General features: G+C 37.6%; 1 protein-coding gene across 1 annotated transcript in view; it reads right to left on the bottom strand.

The window, feature by feature from the left end:
• Nucleotides 1-12,218, bottom strand: part of LOC121097734 (transcription initiation factor TFIID subunit 4-like) — a 146,380-nt gene that overhangs the window by 80,789 nt on the left and 53,373 nt on the right. The window contains 1 exon segment of the mRNA XM_040614990.1: nt 1,242-1,372. Within this exon segment, the coding sequence (XP_040470924.1) occupies nt 1,242-1,372 (131 nt within the window).

Genomic DNA, 12,218 nt, shown 5'->3' with positions numbered 1-12,218 from the left:
AATGCTATGGTTCAGCCAGAGACAACACTGATTTTTTTCTAAGAATCTGCTAAGATATTATTCTAAATGCATCTTTGGCTTAACACAGACTGAATGAAGTGTCTTCTTCTCAGACACTGTTCTAGGGAGAAGAAGGAATTTTAAACTGCTGAAGCTGAGAAAGAATATTCGAAAAAAACAAGGACATTTTACTTTTAGTCAAATATAGTAGAATACATCCATCAATTGCAAGGAAAGATGTAAGTGTAGGTAAACACAGCATAGTGGCCTTTTTTAAATCAATTTTTCTATCACAGTAATGTTGATTCTAGTCACAGATCCCAAAGATAATTTTCTTGCAAACACCACATACAGTTATCCAACTGTGACTCAGGTTTGGGAAACAGGTGGGCAAAGACACAGTCCAAAGCTGTTTGACCAGGCTTTCATTCAAGGAAAACAAAAATCCCCCCAAAACCAACTAAAAAACCAAACCAGAGCTATTAAATCTAAACACAGCTTACACACAACTATGGTTATTGCAATGTTGCTTTTACATGAGTTTAAAAACTATTATCATCTTACTCTTGAAGGTATTTCAAATTTAGCAATAAAGATGTTGGAATTATTCGAATTTCAAACTGGTTTGCAGATTCTTATTTAAATTTTCTCCCTGGTTTAAGTACCTAAATTGTTTAAATTTTCTTCAAGAATACAATCATTAAGAATGGAATCAGAATATCATTTTATCCTGAAATGTTCTTTTTAAACAGAACATAATTGTCTAATTATAGTGAAGAATTCACAGATAAATTCTGTAGTTGATGGTTTAAGACAAATTGGTAGCTTTTGTAGAATATTAGTATTTCTCACAGCCAAGGACATGTAGTTACTATAGATTCTCACATATTGAAGCAATTTTTATCCAATCAATAGATACCTTGGTCAAAAAAGGAGACGTCAAGAATCAACAGTCTTAGTTGCAATCCATGAGCAGAAACAGCTTAACAGATGCTCCATGCTAGACACTTCAGCACAGAAGGATGAAAATATAATTCTACACACAAATTCTATCACAGAGGAGGGAGACAGATCTGAGAAGTGCTACTATCATCCCACCACTTTCCATTTGCTGAGGCAGATAAAGCCACAATTAAAAACACGCTTTGCGACAGAATGAACACAAAACATCTACCGTATGCTAAGAAAAAACGGCGTCACACTGCATTGTTCTGTTACAGTACCTTTCTTTGCAGACTTACTTTGTATGATTCCATTCGGTGCTGGGTTATCACTGTTACTTTTTCTATCACTGTTCTTAATCTGTTTTGTGTTGCATGGGAAATAAAAGTAACCACCTCAGCTGGCACATCAGTAATTCCTAGTTTTTTAGCTAAAGCAAAAAAACAAAACAAAACAGAATTAGCTTACCTCCCACAAAGAAAAACAAAACACACCAACAAAAAAACCCCAAACCAACACACAACCAAAAACCAAACAAAACCTCTACAGAACATAAAGTCATAACTTCATTTTCCTGAACAGAAAAATCCGTAACAACATTTATTTAGCTTTGGTGATATATTTATGACCTCATGAAAAGAGGTGTTACTACACTTTAAAGTTTGAAAATGAAATCAGAGGGGGTTTTTTACCACTTAGAAAGCATTTAAGAACTTTACTGAAGTTGATCTTAGTATATTAAAACAAAGCATAATAGGGTATGAGACAATTTGAGTTCTCTCAGTTGTTCTACACAAGAAAAAGCAATTTCTTTATTTTCAGAAGCATTAGTGCAGATTAATTTGTCAATGAGATGAGGCTGCAGCCCAAAGCATACTGTTGCGTACTTTAGCTTACACTGTTGGCACACTACTGATAATAAAAATCCTTCAGAAAAAAACCCTATTAATTGAATATGAAGAAACAAAGTCATATTAACAACATCTTAAAAAAACAACATAGAAAAAACAAACCAAAAACAAAAAACAAACCAAAAAAATTACTTAAAAACATCAGTTGTCCCCCAAACACTGCTTAAAGACATTTGTAGTTTTTTGGACCTTTGATACTTTGTGCTGAGTTTATACAAAAAGGAAACACTCTAGAGTCTAACGTACTGCTGTATTAAAAAGAAAAGCACAGCAAATGGGTAACACTTAAGAATTCCTAAACTGATCAAAATAATTACTAAGTATCAGATATAAATTTGTAGAGATACATACTAATCTAAGGCACAGTCCCTGCAAAGACCTATATATATGAGCAGCGCCAGCCGGACAGTTTTCTGGCTAGAAAACTCTGTGAGCACACACAAATACACATGTATTTTATATAGTGAAAAATGAGTAGATGCATTTTGTATGGATTACTGGATTTGACCCACCATAAAAGAGTAAATACTCTGATTACACTGAATCAGTTTTCCACTAAATGATCACAGGACTTTTAAAAACATCTGCGAGTATCTTAGTTTGTGATATATTAATTGGTATGCAAAACAGTATGGGACATCTGTTTGATAATATTTTGGGAAGTGTTTCCTGAACAGCTAATTAGAAAAGCAGTCTTCATTTGCGGGAGGAGTCCCTGAGCAAACACAAACCTGAGAGGCTTAAGAAGGAGTGTGTGTTTTGTGAGGCATTCCTATCTTTTCCTGGCCAAATCCAAGAGCAAGAAACCATCACACGTCTAAAAAATGAAGACGAACAAGTGAGCAGCGGTCTTACATGGATGTATACTTCTGTTATTTTAATGATGTGATCTGAGACGAACTGGCAGCGTTCAGCATCACCCTGGGCCTCTGTCAGGGCCGGGCGGAGGCCGCTCAATCACGGCGCGGGCGGGCGGGCGCCACCCCCGCCGGCAGGGGGCACTGCGGCTGCCAGATCCCGCCCCCCGCCAGGCCCCCCCCCCCCCCCCCCCCCCCCCCCCCCCCCCCCGCGCCGATCCGCGGTGGCTACGGACATGCGCGCTGCACGCGCCGCGCCCGCGCTTGCCAGAGCGCGGCTCTCCGTGTCATCTATTTCTGATATTAATTTTTTTTAGCGATTCTTTTGAAGTCGTTATCTCTTAAACAAACTTAAGCCATTGCCGACTCTGGATTGCGCACGTTACCTGAAGGACTTCAGCAATAGGTATATATGCTTGTTAACTGATCTTCGCTTTATCGCTGAGAAAAAATTAAATCTTTCTTGGTGCCCAATTTGCCCTCTGTAATAGAGATGGAACTCTGCTGAAGTTGCTGAAAGCTGAACGTGTAATGGAAAGCCGACAGACGCATTAAGATCCCAGTGCTGCAACTGTTACTCATGCAAATTAAGTCCTTGAAGTCAGTCGGACTATTCATATTGGTAGCAGCTATTTGTGCAAGTTGGACATGCAATATCAAGACCTATTTAGGCATGCACCATTTTATTATGCAAAAATGTGTATGCAAAGCTATCAATAAAAAAAAAAAAAAAAACTAGTCTGAAAGATAAAACGCAAGTAAGAAGGGAAATTTAATTAACTAGTATCCAGAAAAGAGGTTTGAGATGGAAAATTCTGCCAACTATTCTAGGTTAAGGGTACGAATAAGTAATTGTTAAAATAATAATTCTTTGAATTTCAGCAGTGTAACTACAGCTACCCAACTTCCCTGAACACATGTGCACACACACAATCCTTTCATAATGAAGTACTATCACCATCTTGGTTTTTTCCACAATAAAGGTTTTCCTAATTTCAAAGACTTTTGTTCTAAGTAAATTCAACCATTACGTGACTTGTTTCACCTATTCAACTCTTCAGAAATTCATCCATCATTGAAGGACCATTCCCTGAGCCACCTGGTTCCTAACAATTCTTGTCCTACATCCTTTTTACTGGCCTCTGCAATATCCCAGTAACCTTCTGCTCCTGAAAACCCTCAACACAGTATTCCCAAGCCCAGAAAACTACCTGGTTATAAATTGAGTCCCTCAGGAATCTGTCCTGGGACTCACCTTTTAACACCTGTCTCAGTGACCTGGAGGGGGAGGCACGAATCACCCCCATCATGTTTGCAGATGGCACCACACTGAGTAGTGCAAAGGGAAGGGCTGCCAGCCAGAAGGACCCGATGAATGGGCCAACAGGACCTTTGTGACATTCAATGACAAATGCAAAGTACTGCACCTGGGATGGACTAACTCTCTGCAACGATATGGGCTGGGGACTGCCTACCAGTAGGCTAACTAGGATTCAGCAGCGCATCCTGGCAACAATGAAGACACAGCATAGTGGGTTGTATCGACAGAACAATCCTCACTCAGCCCACATCTAGAATACTGCAATCAGTTTTGGGGTACCCGGCACAATAATGACTTGGAAAAACCAGAGTCCAGTGAAAAGTCACTGAGATGGTTATGGGGTTGAAGCATATGACCTATATGAGGAGAACCTCAGGGTTCTTTATCCTAGAGAAGGCTTAGGGAAGAGGTTATTGAGAGGATGGAGCCAGACTCTATTGAGGATCCCTGGAAGAAGCATCACACACCAGAACAGCAGAGGTTCTCACTGGATGTAGGGAAGAATTCTTCATTATGAAGATAATTAAGTACTGGAACACTTTGCACAAAAACATTGTGGATTCTCCCACTTTCCAGGTTTTTAAGACTCAGCCAGATGACGCCCTAAGCAACCCTGTCTGAATTTAATGTTGACATGGCACTGAGCAAGAGGTTGGAGTAGATGACCACTCAAGTTCTCTTCCAGCCTGAGTGACTCAATGATCCCTGTCCTCCTGCATAGCTCCAACTTCCTCCCATATTCCTTATTATTGCAAAATACCCTTAGTTCCCTCATACATCTAGAACCACCCCCTGGCATGTCTCCTAGTCCATATCTGTCCAGCTTGCTAGCTGGGAACAGCCGGCTTGCTCTGAAGATAGCCTGGCCAGTTTGTACAAGAGTGCTGACCGGCAGCCAACCAAGACAGAAGAGCAAAGGAAAGAAAAAAACAGTTGATTTTCCCCTCAACATGGAGGGGCTATCTAGCTGCCAATTTATCAATGGACTCAAAAGTTACCTGAAGGGAGAAAGAAGGAAGGCAAACAGACTGTTCAGTCACTTAAGGCTAGCTTTCTTTGGAAACAGGCTAAGGAAGAAATAATACAAAACAAATTTCCCCAAAAATGAATTAGTGCCAAGAAACCAGACTACAAAGAGACAAAAAGATAAATTTTTTAAAAGTCAGCTTGTCATGCACAACATTCATCATGTGTGGAAGCATCATCGCGTCTTCCCTGTTCTAAATGGCATTAGTCAAAATCTTGTTAGCATAGGATGTCACAAGCAGAGTGCATTCCAGGGCTGTATATTACATCAAGATTTGGCACGGTACTTAAATACTGGGATTGTATTTGGGGCAAGGATGGGAAAATTACCAATCTCATCTACACTTGGACAGGCTGGCCTAGTTATACTTTCATAAACAGCCATGCATACCACCTTACTGATCTGCTGACCTAAGAAGCTCTAGTACTATTGTTTGGAGATCATCTTTTTTTGCTTTCTGTTACTCAGAGAAAAAATCAAGTAGAAACTGAATCTTTGCAAAGGGCTGGAAACTGTTAATTTTCATATGTTTCCATACTAAAGTCTTAGGTTGTTTTTTTTCTTCACTGCTACATCTCCTCCTGAGTTTCATCCACTCGCATTTATAAAAAGCATACTGGAATTCTGTCTGCCATCAAAGGAAAATAATGCTGAACTCTAAAAAGGAAATTCCTGAGATATTCTTCCTAGTCTGCATAATTACTTTCCCCAGTTTTAATACAGAAAGGCTTCTCTTCCCTTTACAAGATTCCCCAGACTGATGATGATGCTGTGGGAAAAGAAATATATCATTTTAAGAAATGTGTACATACACACATATATATTTTAAAATACTATACATATTTAATTGTATCACAAAACACCAAAACACAAATATCCTCAATATAGTATTCATCTTTCTAACCAAGTCACTGGACAGTGGCTTCATCTACAGATATTTTTATTTAGGTCCTAGCATTCTGGACTCTGGTCTTAATTGCACCACCTGATCAGTGCAACAATAAGTCATAATATATACACTTACATGCATACAGAAACACAAAACCCAAACAAAAAAATAAGATTAAACAAAAAAAATAATGTTTTATATCAACAGACTGCTATCATCTGTTTTTTATTAAAAAAAGTTGAACTTGTTTCTGACTTTTAGGTGATCTTCTTAATGTGCTTTAAGTTTGATAATGTGGCCATGTAAACTTGCAGCTTTGCAACCCAAATTCTGCATTTAAAGCAGTAAGGAGCCACACACTTAAAAGTAAAACATCAAGACATATATAATTTGAAAAAAGTTGCTTGCTTTTAAATAATACATTTGTTAAATTTAGACATTTTTGATAACAAGTACATGCTATAAGTCTTTAAAATTACTTCAGCAATGTAATTCTGAACTTTTCCTAGAGCTATGATAAAAACATCACCAAGGATAACAACAAAAATGGTGCTGGAGCAAAGCAGTGCTCCAAGCTGTAATTATAACCATTTAACTCTCCACTTGAATTTGAGTTTTGGTATTTTTGAAGACACAACTAAGGTCACATTCTTCATGCAAATTTTCTTGCCATATTTATACTACATCAGAACTGTACAAGGCCATCAGGAATTGATGACCAGTTGCATGAACACTTCAATTCTTGGTGGCAAGACCAAATTTCAACACATCCTCAGAGGCATCAAATGCTATGAGAGCAGTCAGTTCTGTAACACCATCCTATATGAAAAGTATAAGATAGCAAATTAATACCCCCCCAAATAAGCAGATTTCTCATCTGCCAAGCATATACAGAACAACACAATAAAGCCTGCCTGCTTATTAATTCTTATTTACATGTTGGGAAGCCTTAATAGCAAACCATGGTTCAATCGGCATTTAATAAAGATCTACAGTATACAAAACAGTATGCAAAGGAAGTATAAGTGTTAGAATATTTTTGTTATAAATAAACTATATTCTATTTACAACTCTGAGATACTGCAGTAGAGGTTCTATAAAGGTAGAACTTATATACAAGTTCCAAAAACCTTGAGGGGAAAAAACATTCAGCAATATTATTCTGATATTGGCATATGTGTCACTAGCACAAGATTGTTTTTTACAAACATAAAAGCACCTAAACCTTGTCATTGAAAATTTTCAGGTCCCAAGAAGTGAAAATTCTGAAGAGTGCTATCATCTGCTTAGCTATCTGAAAGGTACTGGCTCTGCTGCACTTTAAAAGTTTAATTATATTTTATTGATCAAACAAACTGAAATAAATCGTAAGAAGAGTACTGCCCTATTTGAGAAGCAGAAGAAAAATACTATCTTTGCAGATAGGCTTTCAAACAATCAAAAACTTACTTTAATAATTTATACTTTAAGAGGACTGACAGGATTGAGATCAAAGATAAAAAAATTATTTGTAAAACATCAGGTCTGACTCTGATTATTGATGTGATAAATTATTGAGTGCCTGTATAAAATCTCTTTACGTTTACACTTAAAACAGAAAGACCTTGAAGAACTGGTTTTAAACAGTTAAACAGCATGTATTTAGGGCTTGAATTTGTCTTGTCCTTCAACAGAAACATGGAGAACACGCATAATGAGTTTCTATTTGCCCTAATCACAGGTCAGTCAGAAATGCTGAAAGCACTCTCTGCTATCATCTTAAAACCAGGAGCAACTTCTTAAACTTTGAATTCTGTGCATGAAATACTGACCCAAGATGCAACTGGAACCAGATTTCTTAGGTCCAGGCCTCTTCTGCTGTTACAGCTGGCTTGCATACTAAAAGATGGAAATAAATCACAAAAGTCCATCTCCTTTCAGTCTGGGGCATAATTTGTTTAAACTTTTAAACTTCATTCAACAGCATCAGAACTTCAGATCTAGAATAACGTAACAAAGATGCATCTGGTTGTGTCTACCTACCTCATCCCCACAGCACAGTAAGTACTAGGCTGTGCCTTGGATTGCATCTACAATTGCAGGCTCAAGCCCCCTTCCTCTTTTATCTCAACAGAACCACCACAGCTTTACATGCCTCAGTCCCTCTGCAATCTTTCCCATCAGGAAAAGCAAGGTATTGGTAAAACTAACACTTGAATTTCTGCAGCCTTCCAAACTATTCCTTAATAAATTCCATTCTTCCATTTCAACAGCATAAAGGAAAATGATGATTTTATAGTTCTGCTGTAGATGTCAGCAGTGAAACATTTTGAACTCCTTAATCTCTGTAAAATTACATGTAATTAAATACAACATGATCAGTTAAGTGGTCACTGTTCAAGACTTAAGCTATATAGGAACTTCTGGAAGAGTAACAGCTTAAAAAATTGGAGGAAAGTGGAGAGCATTTCACCTGCTAAAACTAGACAAGCAATATTGTATGTGCTAAAACACACCATCTGTGGTCTCTACAGAAAGCAGGTCATGAAATCAACAGAAAGCAATAGGTGCTTTGTCTCATACTATTTATATTATTAATTCTACATGGAGCAGTAACATTTAGCTGTCAGGCTGACTAAACACAAAGGGGAAAACCCGAATGCAGTAAGGGCATTTGGCATCCTGAGTAGCCAATTATTGAACTTACTTGTCCCAACCTAACCAAGTGGGACTTAAAAATAGGGTACAACTCCCATATCACAGTGTCCTCAGCCTTCAAAGTAATCCATCAATACTTCATTCATATTACTTTCAAAGGGAAACCCCAATCTTAAATATTAAGCTAGAGAATGGGGGATGGAACACACCAAAGAAAAACACTGAGGAGGTTGTCTGGGTACAGAATACCCTGGGGTTGTGTTGGGGGTGCTGCCAGAGCCCCAGACAGATTTCAAGTATTAAAAACTGAAGGAAAAGCTTGTTAAACAGAGTGATTGTGCAAACAACAAATCACTAGCTCTGATGATTAGGATTACAGATTCCTAGGGGTAGAAGATAACCTAGTGATCCCAGGCAAAAGAAACAGTATGATAATTTTAGCTGTAATTTTCTGTTTTCAGTCCTTTAAATAAAGCGTCACTAAGTCTTACTAACTAAACACGTAAATAATAAATGTTGATGTGCTGTACAACAGCCTGTCTGGTGCTGGAAGACAGGATGAAGAAAGGAGAAACCAAAAAAACTTCAGTTGCTAACCTTCACAAAAACAGCCAATGCAAAGGAAGTCATTTGAGCAGGCGCCCCTGACGAACCCATAACCTGGAGTGTATTTAGGGAAGCCATGGGCTAGGGTGTGTATCCTGCCAAATGAGAGAGAATCAGCGCCAAGTGCTTTGAGATTTGGTAAATGATTCCCTCTAGCAGATACAAACCCAGCACCCCCCTGTGAGGGGCGGACGGCCAAGGTATGTTCCAGAGCTCCAAACCAGCCCTGAACTGGAATGGGAAAGATTTTGTAAACCAGTATCTGACACTGACTGTCCAACACCATATTTCCAGTTCACCTTCGTATGTTATAAACTGCCTTTGCTTAAGAGAATGACTTTTTATCACCATGTAATTGTTATTTACAAAGTAGCCTAAGACCCTACATTGATTATTTCAGTAAGCTTGTTTGTAAAAGAACATTCATCCTCTCATAGGATTAAAAATATCTCATGAGCCAGTTTCTGGATTAAAGTGGACAGTCATCTTGAGAACTCAAGACTTGCTGGGTGTAGTACTTGTTCTATACTCCTTCAGAACAATCCACCTTGAGATGATTCCCCAAGAGGCATTTTGTGAATTGAGAAACTGGTGTAACATCAGTTACTTTTTAAAAATAAATTAATAAATCCCAAACTTACGGATTAAAATTCTCAAAATACATAGCTATTTTCAGTGCAAGACACAGCAGGAAAAAAAAAAAAGATAACCAGCCATACAATTGTAACCTAAAGGAAAAAAATTTCCGAATAAACGTTACACCAATTTTAATTTTCTCTTCTCTTCCTACTCCCTCCAAAGTAAATGCCAACCAAATAATTTTAGCAAAGTAAGATTCAACTAAGACTCCTAACATCTGTAATGTGAATGCACTGGTACAAAACTACTCATAAAGCTTTCTTCAGGTACTACAGTGGATTTAACTTACTCTGTACAAACTATACTATAATAAATAATTACACATTTATAGAATTGTATAAAAAGTTTAAGAAAAACTATACTGGCTGATACAGTCTAGCATCCTTTCTCTAACAGCAATAGTGGGAGACGATGCTAGAAGACTATTAGGGAAAAAAAAAAAAAGTGCACTGGTAACTATGCGACAAAATACAACCCAGGACCATCCTAAGTTAGAGGATCTTATCTACCTCTCTGTTAGGTCAGGATGGAAATTTTTTCCCAATCATTTTTCAAGTAATTTTTTGAACCTGCAACATCTGAAAACAAAGAGTTCAACAACTTGACTACTCGTCTGGCAAAAAAAATCGCTCTTTTTACTTGTTTTGAACTTTTACCTTATGATTTCATTTGATATTCCTAATTCTTCTAAAGGGAAGATCAGAAATACATCTCCATTCCAGGGGGTCATATTGGTATAATTATTTTAACACAACAGAGCCAAAGAAATAGTTGTATCCATACAAAATCTATGTGTAACCCAGGCCAAAATGTCTGATTCTGTGCTGATTCAAAGCTCTTCTGCAAGTTGGTGGGATTTGGGGCAGGACGAAAAAATTCATCAAGTAGAAAAATAATTTCTCAAGAATCCTACTTTTAACCCTACTTACACAATTGGTGTTTTTGATGAAAGTCATGTAAGAATGGAGGCGGGGGGTGGGGGTGGGGGTGGTGGGAAGCCTTCACTTCTCTAAGAATTCTCAACCAGGTGGGTAAGTCTGGGAACCCACACATAATTCACACTTTTTGGCAAAAAGAAAGAACTAATTTGAGAAGAGGTCTAACCTAAAATATATATAACCAGACAATCCAGTTTCCAAAATTCTGTCTCTAAGCTAGATAATTAAACAGTTGAAAGGTAGCTATTAATCATCCCTAAACAGTCTTTTTATTATCCTTAGTGGTTTGTCTCTAACAGAACCAAGCTAGTCACCAAACATTATGTACAGGTATGTGGAGGCTTGGAAAATGGAAGGAGCTGCCACAAATCAGGGAAGCAGTGCATCTGGGAGAAGAAAATATTTGGTATTAACAGCTAGATCAGAGAGGACAGAAACAATGTAAACTCTGATGGAACAGAAGCTACTGCTTTTAAACTTTTCTGGTGTTTTTTTTTCCTGTAACTGAACTGTGTATTACTTCATTTCTTTTAGAAGAAATCAAAATCTAAGTGTACTAAGGAAACACATTATCCTTAATTTTGATGTTTAATTTCTTCTCTTTTAATAATTCCTCTTTAAGATTCCTTTTGTGCAATTTCATTTGTATATCTTAAAAGAAGGGAGGATGCTGAAGTTATTAAAAGGGAGGCACTGAAGGTCAAAGAATTTTTGAGAACTACAACCAGATCCTACCCCATAATCCATGCTGCAACTGAACAGTTTGAGGAAAATGTAAAAGACAGAGGAGGAGATGAGAACTGAAATAGGTGCAGGCCTCAACAAGTCAGATGAGAATACACAGATTACACTTACATAGGTTTTTTTAATCTCAGTTTTCTCAAAACAAAAATACAACATAATAAGCATATCCAAAGACACAGGAACATTCAAGAATAAACACAAATTGACCGTAAAGAACTGGAAAATATGTTCACTATTTTTATGAATAACAGTACATGCCTCCATGTACTTCTGTGTTTGGTTACTCACTACAGAGTCAAATCAAGAGATTGTTAGAGGGACCAGATGGTAAAGAACTAATAAGGCAATTACACCAATAAGAGTCCTTAAGAAAACAACAGAGATGTTGATTTATCCTCTACCTGTTTTCATGCAGGCTAGAAGAATGTGCTTCTTAGGCAAAGTTCAAGATCAAAAGATACTAACCTATTACAGGACCTCAGGCCTAAATACAAGAAGTATATTATTATGAGAGTACGTCAGGTGAGAGAGATGGAGAAGAACTGTTGTAAGAACGTCAGAGATGACAAACACGTGTGGAGGCACAGATGCCAACATCTTGTAACATAGTCCTCACAGTAACAGACCACACTCTCAATCACATCCACGCTAGGATTAAAATGAATACCAAGTACAAGAATTTGCCTGTATGCTTTGGTTCTTTTAAA

Source organism: Falco naumanni, chromosome 15 (assembly GCF_017639655.2).
Source record: "Falco naumanni isolate bFalNau1 chromosome 15, bFalNau1.pat, whole genome shotgun sequence".
Lineage (NCBI taxonomy): Eukaryota > Metazoa > Chordata > Aves > Falconiformes > Falconidae > Falco > Falco naumanni.
The sequence above is the reverse complement of the archived record's forward strand: the minus strand, read 5'-3'. Positions and strand labels throughout refer to the sequence as shown.